Source organism: Vanellus vanellus (genome assembly GCF_965231255.1).
Source record: "Vanellus vanellus genome assembly, chromosome: 1".
Lineage (NCBI taxonomy): Eukaryota > Metazoa > Chordata > Aves > Charadriiformes > Charadriidae > Vanellus > Vanellus vanellus.
Window position 1 is genome coordinate 38,171,171 of NC_138905.1, and position 25,186 is coordinate 38,196,356.

General features: G+C 43.7%; 1 protein-coding gene across 1 annotated transcript in view; it reads left to right on the forward strand.

Annotated features, from left to right (window-relative positions):
- The window catches only part of TBC1D30 (TBC1 domain family member 30), a 31,035-nt gene extending 27,156 nt beyond the window's left edge, over window positions 1-3,879 (forward strand). The window contains exons 11-12 of the mRNA XM_082496169.1: window positions 1,237-1,443; window positions 3,068-3,879. Of these exons, the coding sequence (XP_082352295.1) occupies window positions 1,237-1,443; window positions 3,068-3,849 (989 nt within the window). The 3' untranslated portion in view covers window positions 3,850-3,879. The remainder of the gene's footprint in view (window positions 1-1,236; window positions 1,444-3,067) is intronic.
- Window positions 3,880-25,186: the final 21,307 nt, after the last annotated feature.

A 25,186-nucleotide genomic window follows, 5' to 3' on the forward strand; every position in this document is an offset into this window, starting at 1 on the left:
AGCAGTCAGTGAATCCTGCAGGTCATTTTACTGCCCTTTTAGCCAAACCTTTGCACTGTTGTATGTTTCAGGTATATTCATATTTTTATTAAATTGGGTATGGTTTAGGGTGTCTTGACAAATTGTCACTATTTTTCAAATCTTTCCACATTGAAATAAAATTTATGGCAGAATTGTATTTTCACCTGTGCAAGCTCTACAAGCAGAACAAAATTCTGATCCACACAAGAAAAGCAGATCACTTATTAACTTGCATCAGCCTTTATGAAACGGTACTGGATCAATGGTGACTTTATGATATCTGGGGAGAGGCTGTAGTTATTTATCCCCAACCCACCCCCACCTTCCCCACAAAAAAAACCCCAGACTGATGTAGCAGTTGCTGTGATCTGGTTACACATCATCATTCTTGTGGCTTGGTTTTGCTGAGACCTATAAGCTGCAATTTTCCTCTTGATTGCTGTGGGTTTTTTTGTTTTTTTCCCTTCCTGAGGGATTATAAGTCCCTACCTGCTGCTTCAAGCTAGTGCTCAGTCAGAACATCAAACTGCTGTTGCAAACTAAGCCAAAGACAAACAAACATCTCTTGAAAAAGAATTATCCCCTTGACCCTGGAGTGTCAGTTTGGTGGTGCATCAGAAACAGCTGTGAAAATAAATTGCACTGCTGCTGTTGCTCTGCAGCTGTTGATCAGAGATGCTTTCAAGTTGCTTGATCCTCAGCTGCTCTGTGCCTGTCTGTTTTGTTGTTACTAGCAGCTTTCTCCCTGTGGTGCTATAACTGTTTCTTGATGCTTCTTGCTGGTATCACTAGGTCGACTGATTCATCTCATGCCTGCTTGACTGTAATGTATCTTATAACTTGCATTGTTAGCCTCCTCTTTAACCAGCTGAATGTCTTTAATCAGTTTCTGAATTACTTTGGTCATGGCTTGATGTACTTTTTGGTAATTGAAGAGCTGTGCTTATAACTTCGCATTGCTGTGGTAATTGACTTGTACTCTTTAAACTCCCCTCAAACCCTTGTCATTCTTAAGCAGTAGTTCTAGAAATGTAATACTTCCCTATTTTAAATAGTGCAGCTTTTAAAAATATGCTTACTATAATAAATTTTTAATTAAAGACTACAGTTAAATAAGACCATAAGAATCAGACATAGACTTCCTTTGTAGATAATCTGCGGAACTCTTGAGTATGCCAATTTATTCCTCATCTCCACTTTATTCCCACTCTGCAGATCAGAATGAAGAACAAAGTCTGGGTTCCAGTAACATTGCAGAATTAAGTCCAGGAGCAATAGACTCTTGCCGAAGCGAGTATCATGCTGCTTTTAACAGCATGATGATGGAACGTATGACCACTGATATTAATGCACTGAAAAAGCAATATTCCAGGATAAAGAAGAAGCAGCAACAGCAGGTTCACCATGTGTATATCAGAGCAGGTAACATACCAAAACGTGCTTCATTTACTGATTTATTACAAGCTAATGTCATCATAGGAGACAAGGCAAATAACATTCTTTTACATTTAACCAAATAGACAAAACAAGAGAGACTGATGGAATATATAACACATTAGTAGTAAAGTGGGTACCACTTCATACAGACAGATTGTAAATGAGAAGGTGATGTCTTTTCTTCTTTTGTCAGGATCTGAAGATGACGACCCTGGGATTTTTTTAGGTCCCAGGGACCAGCTGAACAATGGTATTTAAAAACGTCTTTGCTCTCTGGGTGCATTGTGTTGGTGTCTCTGATTAAAAAAATTAAATCTTCGGCATTCTTGGAGTTTACATACTGATGCACTGGAAAAAGTGAAACGGGGAGATGAGTACACTTCAGACCAAGTGTCAGGTAGATTCCTAGCTGATCCATATTGTCCTAACTCCTCTGAGTTCATTTGGGCATGGCAAATCACGCAGCTGAAGAAATAGCTTAGATGTTCCATTATGGCTGACAGTTTAACCTAGCCATAATGATACTGCTGTGAGGTTTGAGCTGGACATCACTCTGTTAATTAGCAATCTGCATTACCGAGTCTCTTTCCCCAGCTGGCAAACTCAACAATGTGGAGCTCAGCATGAACAGTGCAGCTGAAGGTTTTAGTGGGTGTGCAAGCTGAACACAGCCCACCCCGCTCATTCCTCCCCACTTAGGTATCATCTTTCTAAGTCAGACAGTGTTGAACCATGGAGATGAGTCACTGAGGAATTTTTATTCCTCTTCTAGATTATCTAAACTTGTCCTAGCAGGAACATTTAAATACATTGAGCTGCAATTTTTCATTAACATCATTTGTAAGGAATTTTTTTTTTAAATATTGGCAAAGTATTTGCTTTGAACAAAGGCTGTAGCCAGCAGAAACAGTGCAAACAGTAAAATGTTGATTCCCAAGAATTGCCAACCCCGACCCCCAAACACAAATCTTTCTAATCTTACTAATCGTGATGCGGGGATGGGTTTGTGGTTTAATCGAACTGGCATCTAACTACCTAATTTTGAGTTGACTGTTCTGGTTTAATAAGAGGACCTAATAGAAAAGAGTTGGTGCAGTTTATCCATTAAAAATACACAGGTTCATTCTCCAGTCACACAAGCCTCATGGAGAGACTTATTTGACTGACCTCATATAGAGACTGAATTGCCTCTAATGGTTGGAAGAGAAATGAAGGAGAGGGGAAACATCAGAACCCAATATTAATGTTAAACTATCAGTTACAGTGCAGTTCCAAAAACTGAGAAGTTGTTGTTGTTGTTGTTGTTGTTATTTATTTTCATGATATTCCTGTCTCAGGACTTACCCATAGGTAAGAAGCAGGGAGGGAGGACAGGAAATCTTTATTATAGAAGTAACACCTTTGTGTTCGACTCCCAAATGTAAGAGAAATTCAGTGATTTTTTTTTTTAATTTTTTTTTATTTTAAATAGCAGTCAGTCCTACAAACCTTTGCTATACCTCAAGAAAGGCATCAAATTTGGTGATGGATCCTTAGGACACTAATTTTTTTTTTTTTTTTTTTTTTGTTCTTTAACAATACTGTGTTTCTCTTAAATACTTTCTTTCAGACAAAGGGCCGGTTACCAGCCTCCTCCCTTCTCAGGTAAACCATTCCCCGGTGATAAACCACCTCCTTTTAGGAAAGAAGATGAAACTGAATAACAGGTCTCTCAAAAATGCTGTTATTCACATCCCAAGTCATGCTCCAGGGAAGATGTCTCCCATTCCTCAAGAAGATCTTAAAACAAAACTGAACTCTCCGTGGCGCACTCACATAAGAGTTCATCGAAAGAATATTGCTAGGGCCAAAGGCCAGCTGGGCTACGGGGATACCGTAGGACTAATAGATGAGCAGAGCGAGAGCTGTAAAACAAATAGTCCTGGTGCAAAGGAGGAGACTTCCAAACATTCTGACTTTGGAGAAAGAGAAGGAGGTGGTTTGGATGACAGGACTACTCGAAAAGCTGACCAGCAGTCGTCTGACCCAGTTTCTACGGACAGCGGTACAACCATGTCAGTGGTTCAGCTAAAACTGGAAGCACTGGAACTCGCCTCAGACAACAAAACCGATACTGAGTCAACATCCCATCAGTCCGGCCAGACACATTTATCAGAGTCCTGCAGTTCATCCAGTGACAGTGGGAACCTGGCTAAATCTCCCCAGCCTGTGAACCCAAAGCCGCAAATCTTCAATCCTTTTCCCAGTGTCAAACCTCTTCGAAAGTCAGCTACAGCCAGGAATTTAGGGCTGTATGGCCCCACTGAAAGAACGCCTACTGTACACTTCCCACAAATGAGCAGAAGTTTCAATAAGTCCGCCGGTGGCAACAGTGGGACCAGGAAACGATGATGTACTACCTGGTACTTTCTATTTCTGACAGCAACAAAAAATTTGTATTGCCCTTTTTTTTTTTTTTTTTTTTTTTTTTTAAATAATATGTGCGTGTGTATGTGTGCCCCAAAGGATTTCTAATCTTTAATTACATGACAGGGACAAAAGTGGTTACCAGGTGTATAAATATGTCTTTGAAAATTGTGCTCCTGTGTTGTTATGGGATAGATTAGCAAAGATGCACTCTGGCACCCTATTGTAGATTCTGATGGTTCTGTGGTAAAATAAACATTGATTTGCTGCGTGAAGCATACCCTTTATTTAAATCTAACTCAGACATAAAATCACCATCTGCCTTTAACCCCTCAGACCCCCATGGCTACCTCCTGTCTCTTTCAAAGCTCGGAGGACAAATTGTCTGGTGCAGCAGACACGTATAACAGGTTTTTATGACTGTCATGCGTCTTCCCCACTAGACCTCGTTGTCATGCTCTGTGAGTAGCTGGAGAAGCCATGACTAACAGAAGCACAAGCAGCCCTAACAGTCAAAAGTACCACTTTGTGTCTGACGTTACCACTTGCCTACCAGGCTGCCTGGCTTCAGACGTTCTTGAGCAGCATTTTGTGCTTCTCTTCCCACAGCAGTCCCCTCCTGATACTGTTTCTAATATAAATATAATCAGTGAGCATGAGGATAGCAGACATAAGTCCATCCACAACACTGGTTTGCTCCTTTTCTGTTACATATGTACATACATACATCTCTGTTACTTACTGCTGCAGAGTTGCAGCACTGCAAAATTAGGAATTAGGTACAACTATATGTGTAGTTGTATCAATATTATGGCACATCTTGGCTTCAGTGGATTTAAAAGCTATTGTCTAGATTACAGACTTGTAATTAAATCATATTTGCCAGCTTAGCAGTAGGTAAAAAATATGAATGTTCCGAAGTAGTTTAGGGTTTTAAATTCTATAGAGTGATGAGATACTTAGGGTGCCACTTATCATTAAAAGCCAACACGTCAGCCACTGTGAGTTGCATGGACCCATGGGACTGCCATGGGCTTCCGTGGCTTGGTTCTGGTTTGGTGTGAAAGAGCAAAGGCAAAGCGATAAGCTGAATATTTACTTCCAAATAAAAAAGCAAAGCTGGTGCATACCATAGGACGAGTACAATTTTTTTTTCTCTATACATTAAACAGGCGGGCAGAGAAACTAAATGGGAACAATTTAACTTCAGGGTTGCAAAATCAAATACCCCCCAAAATTCAGGTTGCTCTTACAATTTGGCAGAGATGTAGTATTTTATGTATTGACTGTGATTCATTACCTTATTACTTCCGAGTTTCCCATGCCATGCAAGTGCCATTATTTTAAACTGGAATAAAAGCAGTAACGATGAATCAGCTCCATTATATGTAATATCTTATTTCCTCTTTTAAAATTCTGTGTTAAATTTGCAAATTAATATATCATTGTCTATTTATGAATGTATCCCATAACCTATGGGATGTGATACCAGTTTACTGTATACCATAACTTAAAAGCTGTACAATATACCTTGTTTATTGTTGTGGGGACAGTTTTATTTTGTTGTTGTTTTATACAAGTGTATGCATATAAAATAATGTACAAGCGTGAATACTATAAATATAAACCAGATGTAGATCAGATCTTGCCCCTTGCTTATTTTCAAGTTATAGTAGTATTGTCACTAATGATTATTTATAGCGCTCAGTAAATTTAAAATAACGTAGAATTTAGTTACTGATCACGGACTGTATGAGAACTGATTTAGAAGAAATGGACTTCTCAAAATTTTACTGTGAATTATTCTCCCTAATTTTTCTTAGCTTCAGTGTATCACGTGGCTGTATACTGAACAATAAATACTGAAAAATAAAAGGACTGTTGTTCTGCAAAAACTATTAAAACATCAGAAATATGCGTGTGAATTTTCAACATGATAAGATGTGATTAATCAATGGAAAATTAGCAAGCTTTGCTCAGATACGGGTCCGGGGAAAGAAATGCCAATAAAATACTAATTCTAGCAATTCAGACCAAATCGATAATTGATGAGTGTGGTCCCATGGGCTTGTACTCTACTTGGGCTGTTAGGATTGAGGTGGAGGAACCACAGCAACTCAGTGCATTGGTTTGATGCTGTTTGCTGTGGGAGTTTTAAGTACTGCTAGATGGGAAAACTGAATGTCATTTTAGCTGTTCAGTACCTCAAAGGATGTTCACTCTCTACTTGAAATGTGTTGAACATGCAGCAAAAGGAACTTCATCACTTGATACTGAGGTGGAACATTCAGATGAGGTCTAGAGAACCAGGAAACTCCAGATAAGTTTCCAAAATTTTTTCCCTAAACAATCCAGTCAGCAAATGAGGTCTGGGGATGCAGCTGTGCTCAGGAGAGTGGCATTGCAGTGCTGGGGACCTTGGTGGTGGAAGTCTCTGCTGTAAAACCTTCTGCATTTTGTTCTCCTTGAGGTCTCCTTCTACTAATGCTCTCTTCCATGCAACTAAATGACCTTTCTGGTTGGGTTTTTTTGGAACTCCTTGAGTCTTCTTTTGAGAAAGTATTTTATTAGCGTCAAATTGACTTATTTCTGAGAATGCATTTCAACATCATCAAATGGAAGCTCTCAAGGGATGGACGTTTGGTTTAGTTTTGAAGACATTTGCAGTCTTACAAGTGGAAACAGGTCTGAAGCTATTCTGAGATTATTCAAAATTGCTTGTGCTTTTGGGGAAGAAACGGTAGATGCTAGAAACAAGTTTTTCAGAATTGCAGGCAGCAAACAGTTGATTCCATCCACAACTGCAGCTAGGCAAAATATGATTTTGTAGGATTAAAAATATTACCAGAATCCATTCAAAAGAATATAAGTCATTGCTAGAAAGGCAGCAAAACATTATTTCAAGGAAAAATAAAATGCAGCCCTTCACACTGGTATTTTCAATTCAGGTAAAAGTTAAAGTTTGAGATTTGAACACAGAGACTTTTAAACTGTTTCAAACCTCCACAACACGTATTTTGAACCATGTGAAATTGTTCATACAGAAATAAGGTGGGTGGTCTCACCATTTTGTAGGTTCCCTTGACCTTGCAATGAGCTACCCAGTGCCCATCCGCAGGCAGCAGTCACACCTGGCTGAGAGGTGGGGAGTCCAACTCATCATCTGACACCAGCTCCACTGAACCATGAAGAGACAAAAATTGGTCCTAATGGATCCCTGTCCTTGTTTTGCTTTGTTTGCTCCAGTTTTGCTCACTCTTTGTTTGCGGAAGATTGGTTCAAGGCAGGGGGTCATCATGGAGCCCTGCGAGATGTGCAGTCATCCCCAATGAGCACCTTCAGCTCTTATGTCATCAGCCAGCAAGGACCGGTTGGGTGACTGGTTTCTTAAGCACCCAGAAACTGCTGCTGTGTTTGGACACCTCTGCGTTGGTGACAGCCTCCTTGGGAAGGTGTCCTCCAGGAGGGTTGTGTGTGGGAAGGGTTTGCGGGCACTGCAGGAAAGTGTACGTGTGAAGGGTATGTTCTGCACATCCTTCCCCCCGAAGGGCCTGAAGAACCTTCATGGCTTGCACAAGCTGACCATGACTGACAGGCAATATTTAACAAGATTTAGGATGCAGGAGTGGTTTGCAGTGTAAGACTGTGCCACGCTAGCCGATGCTCCGCAGGATGCCGTTTCGGCAGTGCTTCATCCTACAAAGAGCACACAGCACTTGCTGCCTCACTGCAGGTCTAAAAAGAACCACAAAGGTTTCCAGGTCTTTCTCCAATAAAACCGTATCAAACCGCACTGGGTTATCACAAATAAGCAGGCAGGCGTGGCGGGGGTGAGGGGGGGCAATGCGTGTGGATGGAGAGGACTGGAGGAGGGAAGGAGCAACCCATGCAGGCAGAAGGTACAAGAAGCTTTGAGGGAAAGCAAACTCCTCGGTGCCTGTGCTTCTTTTTAGGTTGCTTGTTTATGAACACCAAATCAAAGGATGGGATCAGTGACATGCCGCTCCCTGCCCATCCCCTGTGTATTCGAAGTGCTCATGCATTTGCCTGATGCCAGCGAGGAGCCACGTCCCGTGATGTTGTTGCCCACCCCCTCGGTAGCCCGGCGTTTTGCTTCCAGCCTGTCCTGGCAGGGGGGAGACGGCAGCGCAGAGCCCTCCCATGGGGTTCGCCATGGCTGGTGTCGCACAGTCATCCATTAAAGATGGAGCGAACGCTTAAATCCCAGGCTGGGTAGAACGCGCGCCGTCGTTACTGGCACACCTGACTTCTCTTGGCCCGTGCTCTGAGCCAGCTCTGCAGGGAGGGTGTAGCTATGATGACACTGCCCCAAAACTCGGCGAGTAAGCATAGCTAACTGGCAGGTGTGCTGGGCCACGGCTGGATGGAAGGTGGCCGTGCAGCCCCTGGCGAAGCTCGGCGTGCTGTCTGCAGCTCCACAACGGGGAGCCGACCTGCCCAAAGGCTCTGCAAGGCTGTGTGTGCCCAGGGCAGGGCCTGCATCCCTCTGCAGGGCATCCGGGGAATGTATCCAATGCTCAACCCTCCGCAGGGCTTGGGATGTAATCCTGTGTCTGGGTGATCAGCAGCAGCCCTGACAGTCTGGCAGAAAGGGCTGCTACACCATACGTTGCTCGCTCGCTCCTCTCAAGAGCATTTACCTTTTTTCGTTATCACTCGTTGGGGTATTTTTTTTAATACTGGAGCAGGAGAGACAGGGGTGCATGCTGCATCGCAGCACTCAGTAGGTTTTGCAACTGTTCCTCTCTACCTTTGGCTCGTGCTTTCCCTTTGTGAACTCCCAACCCTCGCTCGCCTTCATTGACTGCGTTTGATGAGCGTTTTCAGGAAGATAAGGATAGCCATGCTGGTCTGCTTACCCCAGCACCTTTTCTCTGACCACTAATGGTTGGAAACACCAAAGAAAGGAGTCCTGTAGCAACACGGTGCATCCAGAGACAACCTTCCCTGGGGCAGTCATCCGATTTTGTCTGGGTTGTGCACATCACACAGAGGTGAGGTGGCTGGCCAGCAGCTCATCCACAGCAAGCCAGGGGCATCCTGATCTGGGCAGCTGCATGCGAAGATTTGCTCCTTCACATGAAAAGAATAATAATAATGGAGACATGGCCAGCTATGAAAAGAATAATAAACACCAGAAAATGTGAGCCTGTGTCATGGTTTCAGCTGGGATAGAGTTGACTTTCTTACTGGCAGCTGGTATAGTGCTGTGGTTTGGATTTGGGATGAAAATAGTGTTGGTAAAATACTGGTGGTTTTGGTTGTTGCTAAGCAGCCAAGGCCTTTTCTGCTCCTCATACCGCCCCACCAGTGAGTAGGCTGGGGGGGGCACAAGAAGTTGGGACAGGGCACAGCTGGGACAGCTGACCCCAGGTGACCAAAGGGATATCCCATACCATGAGATGTCATGCTCAGTATATGAAGCTGGGGGAAGAAGAAGCAAAGGGGGGATGTTTGGAGTTACGGTGTTCATCTTCCCAAGTAACCGTTACGCATGATGGAACCCTGATTTCTTGGAGATGGCTGAACACCTGCCTGTCAACGGGAAGCAGTGAATGAATCCCTTGTTTTGCTTTGCTTGTGTGCGCGGCTTTTATTCTACCCGTTAAACTGCCTTTATCTCAACCCATGAGTTTTTCCTGACTTTTACTCTTCCAATTATCTCCCCCAGCCCACCAGGGGGGTGGAGAGCTGGGGGGTGGTGGTGGTGAGTGAGTGAGAGGCTGTGTGGTCCTAGTCGCTGGCTGGGGTTAACCCACGACAGCCCGAGACAGTGGCTGTCGCTGTGGTTCCTGCTGCATGATGGTTCGCCTCCGTGGGCTCCGCTTGCAGTTTTGAGCCATTCCTCCCCTCCAGGTTCATAATGGCTCCTCCACTGCATGCGTGCACGCACTTTGCTTTCCCTTCCTAGCAGCTCCGGTGACTTCTCCAGGTGACCCGTGGGTACAAACACCAGCCCAGTGTCTGGGGCAGGAGCCAGTTGGTGCAGATACACCACGAGGACACCTTTTGATGGAAGGGGTTTGGGCAGGAAGAAGGAAGCAAGTTTATTCTTAGGAAAAGTGGGTAAAGTCTCCAGTGGCCATCCAGCAGAGGTAATAGTAAAACTTTGAAAGGCCAGTGATTTACAGCCCGCCGGCAATCAGTCACGCAGGCCCCAGGGAGACGAGAGCTGAGCAAAGCTGTACCAGGTGTGAACTTATAGTTCCAGGCACCACAAGTGGTGTCAGAAATCTTACACTTGTTTCACAGCTGGGATTTATAATGGCAGTTTTCCTTACTTTTCTAATGACATCTGTTCATGAAACTGGGTTTCTTTTTTTTTTTTTTAATGTAGGTCTAATTGCTCTGTTTTATCCGCACCAGAATACAGCTGTAAACCTGATCATCTTCTGCTCGTTCTCACACTACCAGTCAGTTGCATTAGACATCATACCCTGTTGAACTCCAGATTACTGCATATGATAATTTTTTATATGCTGTTTCCCCTGCACTAGTAAACTTTTCACCCAGTTGCAACAATACTGCTCACTGGCTGCCCCCCAGCGCTCTCGGAGAAGAGGCCTTTCTCCAGAGGGAACAGAAGGGCTATTGTCCGTTTGGCAGAGGGACAGATGACTTGGTGTTGGCTGACACGTTCTCCATCCCCACTAGCCAGCGCTGAGTCACCGGTTTCCTTCCAGACTGGAAAGTGTTTGTTCCTCTTATGCTGAAGAGCCTCTTCTTCTGCCACAGTGTGAGAAGCAAGCTGTCCCACAACACTGCTGAACCTCCAGATGGGTGTGATGAACAGAGGGTTGGGGGGGGGATTTTGCTACTGCAGTTCGCAAGACATGATGGCATCTTCCATAAAAGTGGTAGAAGACTGCGAAGATGCGATGTTGCTGACTGCCAGAGGTGAGACCAGGTTTGCAGCCATAACCAGCAACAGGTCCCTGCTGTATCCCCTGGCCTCCGTCTGCACCGTGTCTGTCTGTGCTCATCTAAACCCGTGGTGATCTTCTAGGTGTGGTCACTAGATGCCACTGGTGCTCCATGCAAACACAACTGTGCTGCAACAGAGCCGCTATCCTTGGGAAAGGCAATACTTTAGTGTTTCCAGTTCCCTGGGCAGTTCCCAGGCGATCTACCTTTGGTTTTGCATTGCAGCTTCTCTTCTCTGTTTGACCCTTTTAGCTTGCTGTCCTTGAGCAGTGATCCCAAAGAACAGAGCCTAACGGTGTATCTTTGGAAATAGTGCCCACAGCAATACAGGAAAACACTCGAAAGGCTCTTTCTTAGTTAGTGGTGTAGGAAATTTTCTCTCTGGAGGACGAGCTGACAAACACAATTCAGGTGGGAGGCAGGTGAAGGAAGCTTGCTGGGCTCACTGGGTGCCTTGTAGAGACTGATTTTTGTCTTAAGAGTGGCTCAGCGATGACAACCAGATACTGCTGGTCATGAAGCAGCTGCGGTCCTGCCTCTGAGATATTTCTATCATAAATACTGGAGCTGAGCTGTTAAAAAAAATAATTCTTTTTTCTAAACTTTTGTAAAAACCATACATACCTAACCGAGGAGTACCCCCTCTCAGGTAGTTGCCAGCTCGCTGCCCTGCCCTGGAGACTTTACCATTGAACCCATGAGTGTTTTTGAAGCTTCTGGAGTTTGAAGGAAAGCTAGGTTCAGGTCTCTCGCACGTGGATCCTGTGTCTCGAAGAATTACTTGCCTCTGCTGAAAGCTGGAATTTGCAGTCCACCTGGCCGTCCTCAGCAATCACTACTGACCCCTCCGGGCCTTGTGTGCCCCAGACACAGCCGTTGCCAGCACCCCAGCAAAATGAGATGCGCCTCAGATTTACGGTTCAATTTTTCAGGAGCGTGCTCTGCAAATCTTCGTGACCAGACACATGCAGCGGCACACAGGCTTGACCCAGCCTGGCTGAATGCGCAGCGGATGGTTTACTGCCGGGAGAAAAGCACCAGTTGAATGCAGGTCACTTGAAAAACAAACACCCTAGATCCATTTAAGGACTTAGGCTCTCAAAACAGGACCAAGGTGTCATTAAGATACTTACAAAGCAACACAACCCTTGCTCAGCTACTGCACAGCACCAGAGGCCCTTGGTGCTCTGCAACCTTTCTCTGTTTGGCTTCAGCGCTCCCAGAGCATCTACAGCTCTGCCTTCGCTTATGGCATCTCTGTGTCCCTTGGCAAATCCACATGAGCAAAAATATAGTCAAATCGAGCTGAAAAACTGACTCTAACTGCGGGATTTGGCTGGAACACCTAGAGAGGCTACTTCACATTCAATAATGAATTTCAGCACAGGGCAAATCTTGATGTGCCTGGGCAGAGCCCGAAATGGACGGACTTTGGTCATTAAATCAGGATGTGCCTAAAAAGAGCATGGTTACTTGTAGTTCTAACCAAGTGTGATTAGTCCAACACTCACTGGGGAAATTCAGCAATTGGTTGCTTTTAATCTCCATTTCAAGATGCTTCAAGGAAAGTCATAATTTCTGAAATTACTTTTATCCTCAGAATTTATTTTTTCCTTGTGCAGCCAGTTGTGTCCATGACCAGCATCTTCAAACCTGAGCAGTTCCAATCAACAGTTCCCCTCCTGAACAAGTGTCTTACCTGTTGTGTTGTCTATTTTAGGGTACATGGGGGCAATTTCTGTGCCTCCTGTTGAGGTGGTGACACTGCAGATGCAAAGTTAATTTCCAGGACAGAGGGACGTGGCTCTGTGCCATCTACACAGGTTGGATGAGTTTCATCCCGTGGGCTGTGGCTTCATGAGGATGAAAGGGGAGGAAGGCACTGATCTCTTCTAAAGTTACAGGCAATAGTCTCGTTTAAAAAATAGCTATAGATGGGTCTATGCATCCACTGGAAACGCCGCAAATCATGAAGAGTGGAAAAACTGGTCACTCATATGGACGAGGGAGACCTGGACCCAAGCACCTGCGTGTAGTTAGATTTTATATTATGCAGCAATTATATAAAAAGAGGATGGAGCTCTGCGCAAGGAATAGTCTCAACCTGGGGCTTATTTCTTTAGAGTAATGAAAAAAGGTTGAAAGTTACCAATGACATAATTTAATTATACGTCCTATATTAAGGCTAACCCATAATAAATCTCCTGTGTAATTTCCCAACTTGCTTCTCTATTTCTATTTGCCAGAGAATACAGAAATGAGACCTGGGCACCTTCAGCTACGGGACGGAGCTGAAGTCGTTACTGATTCCAAGATGGGACTTGGGAAGGATAGTATGGATGGATAAGATAGGGAGTACAAGAAGAGATTATTTTTATCTAGTCTCTGTTTTGAATATACGGATTTTTGTACACCTTTTTCCTTCAACGACACACAGTGCATCAGATGTTTAGCTGTTACATTTGTTACCTTACAGGCATTACTATTCTGTATGGTGACCATTGACTGTTGTTTGGGTTCAACGATGAGAAGCTTGCTCTAACGGTTCCCCTCGCAGTGTATGCAGTGAGGACACCTCCAGCAGCAACCTGCAGAGAAGGTGATGGTCTCTGGTCTCTGAAGCCATGTGCAGCCTTTGATGATAGGTTAGAGGGACCAGAGCACTACAAATACATGCAAGGTTGGTATTCGCTTAAGTTCAGTATCAGGAAAAAAGTGAATTGGAAACATCCTTACCGTAATGAAGTCGTATGTACACAGTTCATATGGGCAGGTGATTTTTTTTTTACCATGCTCACCTGCTAGCAGGTTACCATGCAGTGTTGCTAATAGTGATTACTGATCCCAGAAGCTGCTGCGGTCTCTAGGAAAGGAGCTACCTCATAAATAGATTTTCTGGTTTTGACTTCTGCCCTCCTGCAGTGTCTCCATGGCAGACACGTTGGTGCCACTGCCGTTAAAGCTGGCAGACTGAAAATTTTCTATGCCTGCCTGCCTTCCTTCCTTCCTTCCTTCCTTCCTTCCTTCCTTCATTTCTCCGGCTTTCCATTTCATGTTTATTTCTTCTTACTCTTGCACAGGGTCTGTGATGTGTGTCCAGGCTTCCAGGGGAAATTATGGAGTGAGCTGAATGATTTACCTCAGTTCCAGTATACTGCGGGGACCTGAGTGCACCATCTGGTGATGAACACGGCTGGTTTTGACACCTACACTCCTGTTCTGAACCAACCATAACTTTCCTTTTTTCCCTTCATGTCTATTTTTCTCCTAATCAAAATTTCTTTTGGTCTTTCTCCTGTGTTAGGAGCTCTCCCATTTAGATACTGGTTGGTGGGGGATTTCTTTGTTCTTTTTTTTTTTTTTTTTCAGGGGCTTAGCTGCTAATACCAGGCTATAAAAAAACCCCAAACCATAAACCCCTCTCTCAGTTTTCTTTACAAAGCTAAAAGGGGAACACTGTTTCTAGCTCTCTTAGGTTTGAGAAGGTTTCTGTCAAAAGTTTGGACATCAGAAGGGAAAACATTGTGCCAAAGTCATTATCCCTACTTTCAATCTGGATGCCTTTGGAGGCTCGATGTTTGATTTCTTAGCATTTTGGTGTGAAAAATGGCGCTGTCCTTGAAAACAGAGAGACTAGTGATTATTCAAATTCAGAGCAGCAAATAAATGACCTACCTTGTGAAAGCAACTTTTCTCAGAATAAGATGAGCCAGAAACTGCAGAAGCTTGAAGGAACACGGCAACAAGGCTCCAGCTTGGGGAGGCTTGGGGTGGGCATGGCTTTTCTCTTCCCTTCCTGTACAGTACCCTGTGGTCTGCCTCCCTTTCCTAGAAAGCAGGTGAAGTCCACATCTGAGACCGTATTTTGGCACTCACTGGACCACTCCGGTAAAATAAAAGTCATATGAGGGAATTACTGCACAGCTAACACTGCTGCAGAGCCGGTTGCAGGTTAGAGTCCCGCACTCTCAGTTTATTTCACCGCTACTATTTCACCGCTGCTCAGAGGAGCTGAGGGCACTGGGACTTTGCTGCAGTCAAAACTGACTATGAGAATAGTGAGTGAGTGAAATACAGTTATCTTTCTTTCAGAGGTGTGTTCTGTTCTGAGGTCCTGTTGGAGAGTATGGAAAGCTTTGATGAAGGTACTTTGATGATGATGAAAAGAGCCAGCACATATGTGTAGAAATAAAAAGGAATTCCTTCTTTTATCTTCTCGTTTTCTCACACAATGGGCTGACTAATTGGAAATGGGATTGCTAAGCAGCATCTTGATTATTCACCAGCTTTTAAACTCCGTCCAGGATCGCAGAACAGAGAGTAAGTCCCGCTTGCTTTTCTGTGAGGCGGAACATGTGCCCACACGATTTTCAGGCTCTGCCATTCACATATGCAGATCGTTACAGATGAAATGTATTCTTCATGTTGTTTTGCTCACTACTCCCATGCAGAGATGGACTGGGGTGGAGAATGCCTTGTACACTGTAACCCTGAAGTTATTACTCTCAGAATAAGTGTTGCAATATGAGTATGTTGTCTGGGATGCATTGTCAGGCTCTCTTTTCGGCTTTTGAAATTGTATGCAATGTTGCTGCAATGCAGATTTTTAGTTTGTTTGCACCACAGGCTCTCGTTTTAAGTTAAGAGCACCTCAAGATGGGAAGAGGACATCAGCTTAAGTCCTTAGGTGCCTTCAAATGGTGGTCTCAGATGAAGAAGAATGGAATCCTCCTTACCCTAATGTTTGGAAGATCCTTGGACTTGTTGAAGGGAGCTGAGTGAGGTGCCCCTTGTCCACTGCCTTGATTTCAGCTGGGATAGAGTTGACTTTCTCACTAGCAGCTGGTATAGTGCTGTTTTGGGTTCAGGATGGGAACACTGTTGATAGCACGCTAATATTTTTGGTTGTTGCTAAGCAGTCAAGGCCTTTTCTGTTCCTCGTGCCTCCCCGCCAGCAAGTAGGTTGGGAAGGCACAAGAAGTTGGGAGGAGACACAGCCAGGACAGCTGACCCCAGCTGACCAGAGGGATATTCCATACCATGTGACTCAGCATATAAAGCTGGGGAAGAAAGAGGAAGGGGAGCACATTTGGAGCTATGATGTTTGTCTTGCCAAGTAACCATTATGTGTGATGGAGCCCTGCTTTCCTGGGGATGGCTGAACCCCTGCCTGTCAATGGGAAGCAGTGAATGAATCCCTTGTTTTGCTTTGCTTGCATGTGTGGCTTTGGCTGTAGGTATTAAAGTGTCTTTATCTCAACCCACAAGCTTTCTCACTTTTACTCTTCTGACTCTCTCCCCCATCCCAGCTGGGGGGAGTGAGCGAGTGGCTGCGTGGTGCTGGTTACTGGCTGTGGTTAAAGCACAACACCCATCCTCCCTGGGTGTAGCGTACCTCTAAATCAGCCCAAGTTTCTGCCCAGCTCTTCAGCTATGACAACAGTTCTGTGGGACGCCTCCATCTACGTCATTGCTATTTTCTTTGGAGGAGATGGGGGGATGTTCTTGAGGCTGGGAACACTGCCCTAGCAGGCAAGTGCCTCCTGTTCCTGCAGTTTTTGTACATTCTCACCAGAGTATGATTTTAAGGCTGAAGTACAGGAAATCCGCCTCCCTGGCTTTATCCTCACAACATCCTTTAGCGGCTGAGAGCCATGACCTAGACAGCACAGCAGCGGCTGCAGGAGGCTGAACAGGATGATGGGGGAAGGAAGAGGACTTGTGAGGAAGGAGCATCCCATCGGCATCCAGCCAACCAGGAACTGCCACCATCAGTAACATAGCCTGTGGGGAGCGGGTATCCCAAAACTGGCATCCAGCTCAAGTGGCAGTTGCCATTGGGCCACCCTGATTTACCATATCGGGTTTTAGTCTGTGACCGGAGTGCTAAACAGCAGAAGGTTTAGAAAAAATTGGACTATTGTTTGCTGCCATTGAGAGCTAAATGGAAAAACATAAACAAGCTGATGAGCAAAATCTCTTTATCTGGCAGTCACAGAGCTCTGTGTAGGAAAGCTGAAAAGCTACACGGGGAAAGGTCTCTGCAGGGCTGCACAGAGCTCTACTACTTGTTAAAAAAAAGGGCAGCTGGCAGTATGATTTTGAGCACCGCCTATGGGTACATTAATCACTAACAGATTATACGTGGGCACAAGTTAGAACACAGGAAGTTCTGTTCAAATACACGGAAACACTTCTTTACGGTGAGGGTGACAGAGCACTGGCACAGGCTGCCCAGGGAGGTTGTGGAGTGCCCTTCCCTGGAGATTTTCAAGACCCGCCTGGATGCAGTCCTGGGTAATGTGCTCTGGGCAATCCTGCTTTGGCAGGGGAGTTGGACTAGATGATCTCTAGAGGTCCCTTCCAACTCTGATAATTCTGTGATTCTGTGATTCTGTGATACGTGTATAAAAGTATAGCGCTGAATGAAACAAGGCTGATCTGGTCCCAAAGAGTGGAATATAGAGCTGACAGGAAAAGTGGACAAATATTTTATAAGGAAGGGGATTGAAACATTCTAGGTGGATTTTGATAGACTTAGTGAAAGTGAAATAAAGCAAAAAAAATCTAGCAGTGTTGACAACACCTCACACACGTCTTTAATGAAACGTGATTTTCAGTTTCTATTTTTACAATGTTTCTATTATTTGATCTAACTCAAATAATATGTCCTATATCATAAGAAAAATAACCCTCTTCAATTGACTTGGAACACCCCGGTCTTACGGCATTTTACTTTTGGAAGCAGCATAGGGGCTTTTTGCTCCCCCAACTTGACTGTTAGAAAAGGGAGGAGGAGTTTGTCCTTCCCTCTGTTTGGCACATGGTATATGAGTGCCTTTCTGGAAAGAGCAGGTTTGTCTGAGCACTAAGCTACCCACAGAATGGGCGGGCTCCTGGCTTTTGCTAACCGGAGGCTGAAGGCTCAGTGCAACTAAAACTTGATTTGCCCGCAGAATAGCTACTCGGATTCACGGGAAACCTAAGGCAGGTTTTGGCCCTTTTTAGAAAATACTAGTGCTTTTCTGGTGTTTGTTGTTGTTCCTAACAAAGACAGAATTGAACTGATCTCCTGAGTTAGGATGCTCAGTGATGTGCAAGATGAGATGCGACTGGCGAGACTACAATACACAGATTAAGTAAATAAGGAAGTCATTAAGGGACAGAGAAGCCCTGAAGGGATGCAGTGGCTTTTAGTTGAGGAAGAATAGGTACATAAGCTCTCATTTTGCATTAAATTTTACCCTTCTTTTCTGCAATAAGCCATAAGTCAGTCAAATGTTTGCTGTGACTTCAGCAGAAAACAATCTCTCCCTTTTTTTTTTTGTTTCTCACGGGCATCTTGGGTTCAATAGAAAGCTTTCTGACTTGGATCCAACTATTTGCTCAGTTTAGTGGAAGTTTCTGATGTTATTCAGTGTTTCACAATGGCACCAGCAGGAAATTTATCAGCACAGGGATTCTACTTAATTAACAAGCTGCCAGGAACACCCCTGGGGCAGGAGAGGAGAAAGGCCATCGCAAGGCATGGCTGGAGTTTGAGTAGGGGAGGTGAGAAGAAATTATACTGGGGGAGGAGGTGTCCTGCAACATGGCAGTAGAAGAAATGGAAAGGAAAGAAAATAAATCTGAAGAATAACAGAAAAAAAAGCAAAAATAAACCCAAGTTATTCAATTTTCCCACACTTTCCTCTTTTTTGCTTGCCTGTTGAGCCCTGTCAGGCGCCTTGACTCAGAGCTGGCTAAACCAGAGTGTCTTTATTATCTATCCATGTCTTCCTTTTTTTTTTTTTTTTGCTTGGGGTTCTTTGGCAGGGGCATGTATCTGAGGATGCTCCTAGGACAAATATCCCCCGTTACCATTTTCAGTGCAGTTGTAGCTCCCTGCTGCATGGAGGCTTGGAACCTCTGCAAATCTGCTCACTCTCTCCCCACTCTCTAGAACAGGTGCCTTGCTCCTAAGCACCCCAAACCAACAAATAATGAGACCTACTCCAGAAGGCAGACTTAGATCCCCGCTTGTTTCACATAGTATGTTCTGGGAAATGAACTGCAAGGAGCCTCTGTAAGGAGCTCGACCAGAAGTTCCCATCCTTTGGTCCAAGAAAAGCTGGCAGGTCACACAGTGAGCAGCAAAGCTTATCTTACACTGCTTTGAGCTGCCTCCAAAAGAGCCTTTGCATTGCATCTCATCGCATATATCTTCAGGTGTCAAGCCATGGCTGGAAGAGAAACCAGCACAGCTCTTCTTTCCACTCTTCTGTTTCTGAATGCTTGTCCGCATAAATTTGAAAGTTCTTGGATTTTCTTTAAGTAATTTCTACTGTGTAGCTACAGTGATCTGGTCACAGGCCTGAAAGTGAAGGGGTTTGTCAGCAGGATTTATGGATGGTCTTCTATATCCCAGAAAGACATTATGCTTTTTGATGCTCACATAAAACTGTGCCAAAACTATGTGCAGAAAGACTGTGAGACAAAGCATCAAGGAGGTGGGGGTCTATTAACTATATTTCCTTTGGACTTTTCTTATCAGTGTGGGATTTGCACTTGACTCTTTTGAGTATCAGGAAGGATTTCTACGTCTCTCAGGAGAGAAGGATCAACAGTCTAACCAATGAGCATAATACTCATATGTTTTCTGTTAGATTAATCTTCTAAGACACCGAAGGCTCCCTTAAATTTACATCGAAGGGGCTCATGTTTCATACAGTGAAGAAACTGATACAGAGCAGTGGATTTAGCAGCTGATTTTTCTGAGTGCTCAGGAGAGGAGTTCCTGATGTGTTCTGCATCGTTCACGTGCTGCTGCTGCACATGGGAGCCACACTGGGTGGACAGGTGCAAGCTCAAGGAGCATCCTTGGGGGATCAGCTTTAAAGAAATTTCATCCAGTTACGATGGTGAGAAAATACTGTTCCATCTGGAAAATTTCCTACTGAGTTTCAGTGTTGCATGGTCTCATAGCACCTTCTGAATTCAAGTCCTCTCTTTGCTGCCACTTTTCCAGGATTCTTACCTCTATACTATTTGTCCCTGAAAGACACCTCTACTGCTCTCTCCCTCAGAATTACTAAGGCACAAATATTCATGCGGAGAATTGGAGGAGCTTTCTGTTTCCTGCATGGTTCTGTGGTTGTGCTGGGCACTGTGGAAGAGCCTCGTGACCCCCTGTGTCTATTGATAGTCTTGGTGTTTACCATACTCCAAAATCACACTGGCGTCAGCCAGGATAAGAGAAGTGGAGAATAAGTACTAAATAAAAACAGCAAAGACAGAGGAAAATTAAGAGAAAACCATGCATATCTCTACTGTTTGGATTAGATACAAAGGCTCTTTCCACTCCATATGATGTACCTAACTGATAGATATTCACACCTGCCTGTCAATGGATTTGAGCACCCCTATAGGTTTTCTCTGTTGAAGAAGACTGGGCTTACTTCAGTTCATATTTCAGATACCCTTGCTTGCTTACTCTTCCCATCTGTGGATATCTAGATCCTTACCTCAGACATAAAGGAGCTTTGGCCTTCCTCCAACCCGCCTTGGACATGCAGAGCCACTGCTGGGTTCATGGGATTACCAGTCAAAAAGTACCCCCAAAAGTAGCTGAGGCACTTTGTGGTGACAAAGGGACTGGGGTGAATGACCGCCCTCCTCCTGGATCCTGGTTCTAAGGATACAGTGACATTTTCCCCTAGATCAGGCCTCACTGATACTCCAGAAGACTGACTAGTTACTGGAAGCAATCGTCTCCTGAACCATTTCTACTGGTAATGCTACTGCACCGTGCAGAGAATAATTTTGCGCTTTTAGGTATATGTATATAAGGAAACTAGTTTTGTTTCTTGGAAAAATGGCAATATCCAAAGGCTGGATATTGCTTAGGAGTGTGTTTATTCCCTTATCCTGTGCAATCTGTCCCTTTGTTTCTTGCAAACTAAGCCTCACATTTTTTTAAGTTTTACTTTGCCTCTGCATGTTTCTATGAATCTGTGGTTTGCTGGTTCAGTGCACCGCAGCGGTCTCTAGTTTCCTCTCCAAAAACTTCCAAGCTGGTCTTAACCTCCAAGCACAGCAATTGCTGATGGCTTTTCCCAAGGTTAAGTCAGGCTTCCCGAGCAAATCTTCTTTTTCTGAGGCGGGTGTGTGTGTGTTGTACTTTGATTCCCATTGTAATTCTCATCATGCACATTTGATTCAAAAGCTCAGATTCAGATAAAGACTTAATGTTTCTATCCCTTACAAAATAGATATCTTCTGAAGGTTTTATTCTTTCTAGGAGTACAATGCTATTGAAATCTCTACAGTGTAGCCGGCAGGTAGGCTCACTTTCTCTAGCTAACATAGCTGGAAGACGTCACCTTTGTCTCCAGGGCTGCTGGTCACTTGGAGAATACCCCAGGAAAATACCACTGTGTTTACCCTGTTCTTAAACTCTTTCCTCAGCATCTCTGGCCAGTGTCACAGGAACCCTGGGGAACCCCTGGGCTAACCCAATAGGGCTGTTCTAATGAATTTATGTTCTGTCATTAAATCTCTTCCTTCTGACCCTGAAACATTAAAAAATTAACTATTTTCCACTCCTTTCTCTTCCTGATTCTCCTGTTGCCTCCTGGCAGGGGTGGAGCTCTTGTTCTTGATTGAACCCCTAAAGGCAACTGCTGCATTTGCAGCAACTTCCACTTTCTCTGGAGATCTCCCTTTCATGTTTTCTACCTGTGAGTTTTCCCCCAGTTCTCTGTTTCTAGCTCTTCTCTTCTCTGTCCATCTCAGATCCTCCACCACCTTGTGTCACTCCCTGGCATTATCATTAATGGTAGATATGGGTAGAAAACTGTAATTAAATACTTAATTAAATATTGCATAAGAGTGTATAAGAGAACAATAGATAGGATAAAAACACTGAAGGAAATAGCTCCTGACAGATGGAGGAAGGTCACTCATCCTGCTAACACTATTGCTTAGTCAGTCATCTCGTTAACCAGCTGCTATAACTAGTCTTTACCAGGATGTTTCATGGGCTGTTGTATATTAGTCCATACCTCTTGCAGACACAGATACTCCTGGAGGATTATCTGCTAGAAAGGTTGTTTCAGGGACTTTTTAATCACCGGCTGTCATCACCAAGTTACTCATGGTTATTAGTATTGCCTCAGCTACTCTAAAGGCAAAAAAAAAAAAGAAAATATTTAACAGTCATTTTTTGGCTTGTTCTGTTAGGGAATGAATTGCACAGCTGGAGAGTATCTAGATCTCTGTATACCATGATTACTGTCCTTACTGTTATTGCTCTAGCTATAGCATACTATGGCATCAAGAAGGATCAACAAAATTGGCATTTCCTTATGGCAAGCCTCATATTGATAGTAAATGACAACCAAAGAATTTGCAGTACAGTCTGAAGGTCGCCCAGCTAGAAGTTACTCATGTTTTATCATTTGAGAGACACAGGCATAGTGATGTTAACCGACTTGCTCAGTACGGCACAGTAAGCCAAAGCCAACAAGAAGCTGAACCCAGCCACCATCATCTCCAGGCTCACATACAACCATAAAAATTGTTTTTTTTTCTTCAAAAACAACAAATTTAAAACAAAAAAGATTCCTCTTGGTTATAAGCTGGTAACCTCTAGTGTCCATAAGTGGGACTGTCTTTTACAGACTTTCACAATTTTGTAATAACTGTGGGATTTTGTTCCTTCCAGTGTCAGATTAATTATACATTTTGTTGCTTGGGTAGTAAAGCTGGAACTATCAATTTTATATATGTTTATTTACTTTTGAGAAACACATAATTTGGTTTGGCCTTGTATCTTATGTGAATAAACTTACTTCTCCTGAGCATGTCTCGGCACAAATCTGTTGTTCTAATCCCTGCCTTTTGACATACACATTTTGTGCAATTTTCTAAAAATGGAACCTTTCAGGTTTATTTATTTTCTAGCTTTAACTCATTCATCTCAGCTTAGACAGTTTCTCGTCCCCATTGTGATTTTTTGGTAACGTTTCCACTTTTTCTTTAAAAATCAGTTGAAAATTCCTCATTGGAACAAATGAAGATCCTTCCTTATCATAAAACTGTTGTAGTCATAGGATAGTCCAGGATATTTGAGGACTTAAGGGCAAAATTGTTTCTGGTGAATTATCCACCGGACAATGCAGATATTGGCTTGAGATTTTGGCTACGTCTCTTATGAGGCAGATATTCCCTGCTGATTTCAAGAGGAGTTTCAGGCATGGTAGAAGAGGAGAGTATACTTGAGTAGGGATCATCATATGAAATTAATATGAGAATTTTGCTTCATGCTTTCAATGTCCTTGAGACTACGGAAATGATGCCAATGGCATGAATGAAGTATTCTTTACTCTTTGTTAAATGTTAATGAGCATTGTGGCTGTTATGTAGTCATGACATTTCCACATTAGTAAGTCCATCTGTAACTGAGAAGGGAGAAGTCAGGCTTAGTCACGTGGCTTATTGACCGACTTCTCTTACACTCCATCCCTAAGGTTTTAAAAAGCAGCCAAATTTTTCATTCTTGGGGAACTGCAGCAAACAACGGTTGTGAAGGTGCCAGAAGTGTAGGATGCTATTAAAAAAATCCTTCTCCCCCACCAAAAAAACACCCTGGTGATTGTCAGCCCAAGAAGACCCTTTTCAAAAAAGGGTCTTTACTGTGTCCCTGCTACGTGTCAGCAGAGTTTATACAGTCCATATATTTCTGGGATGGTGCTTACCATTCTCTGACATTTTGCCCTCCTGTTCATAGCACGGCTGATTTGGATTTTGTCTGTGGGCTGTGATTTTGTGAGTTTAAAGCAACGATAATTTTGTGGTTTTAATACAGGTTAACACCTTTGCTGTTTTCAAAGTGTAAATAATTAGCTTGTCTTGATAGTTCTCCTTCCCTTCTTCCCTCCAAAATTTCAGAAATGCTTTCTTTGTCATTTGGTGATATACAAATCCAACTTCAAGAACTGAAAAGGAGACAGACAGACATGTTATTAACCTTTCTTGGCACCCTGAGCCCCCAGCTAAGTCATCTATTTAAATTGTCCAATATTCCTGGCAAAGCTCTGCTCAGTTTTCTGGTCAGTTTAGTCCAAAGTCAAGAATATTTTTTCTTCTACCTGCTCTTTCCGAATTTCAAAGCTTTAACAAAAAAAAAAAAAAAAAAAAAAAAAGGGATGAAGCACATTTTCCCTGGAAGAGCAAGTGAGGAAGCCAGAGAGAGACGGGAAGGGAGATCGGCTGAGAAAGCTGAGAACAGCTGGGAATATTTTTGAGTGTAAACTACGTAGGAGCCTGCAAATCTACATATCTACAAAATGTTAAAAAAAAATGCGGGGACCTATTTCAGTGAAAGGTAACACTAGGTGAATTGTTCCTTATCCTCCACTGGATGTGATAAGACTAGACAAGACTACTGTGGTGATCTTGCCTGATTCCCTACCATAGTCATAAGGTCTCCCCCTTTGAACTACGGCAGACCACAGGGGGACATCCAGCCAGCCCTGTTCTTCTGCAAAGCCTGATTTCCAGGGATGGACAATCCCTTCAGATGATGGCAGTCATGCTAATAGGATGGTGGTCCTTATTTTCTGAATTTATTTAAATGGAAATCCCTAACATCTTCTCAGAGGAGAAGCACCTTCCAATAGGCGACATACCTATGCAGGTATAAACACGCAATTTCAGCTTTCCCTGCCTTATTCTAACTACAGATAGCCCTTAGCTATTCTTACAGCCTATCTCTGAATCTCCATGCTCTTAGTCCTGGCCAAGCAAATACATAATTAATTTAAGCAAATAGAATCTGTTTCAACAGGAGACGCTGAGAGAAGACCGCTTCAGAGCAGTCTGTGCCCCAGCTGTAGGGCATAATCTTATGAGGTGCAAGAAACTGGATTCAAACCCATGCTCTCTGCTGAGGGAGCAGGAGAAGTCCTGCGGCTGGGGTCTGTGTGAGGTCCAAGCCCATAGGTGTGTCCTGGGGAGGTCCCATCCCATCAGCTGAACAGGCTTTTTTTTTTTTCCTCATCTGTACAGTGAATTGTGCTGTGCCATGGAAATTACGAAGTCGGGGTTTAGGAGATTTGGAAATCCGGACTCCTACAGGACTTTATGGAAACGAACAGTACCCACAACACTGATTGGCAGAGAAGATAGATAGGACAGCGACTGCCCTGGGACTCACATAATAACTCTTGGTGTCTGTGTGGTTTCTGAGACTCTCCATCTCCTGTTTTCTTTCTTTTAGTCATTGCTGAAAAAAAGTTAACTGGAGCGGGGTTAATATAGGACCTTGCAGTACTGGAGAGTCATTTGAGAGTGATCCTTCCACCTTCATTGACACCTAATTTATCTGATTTCTAAT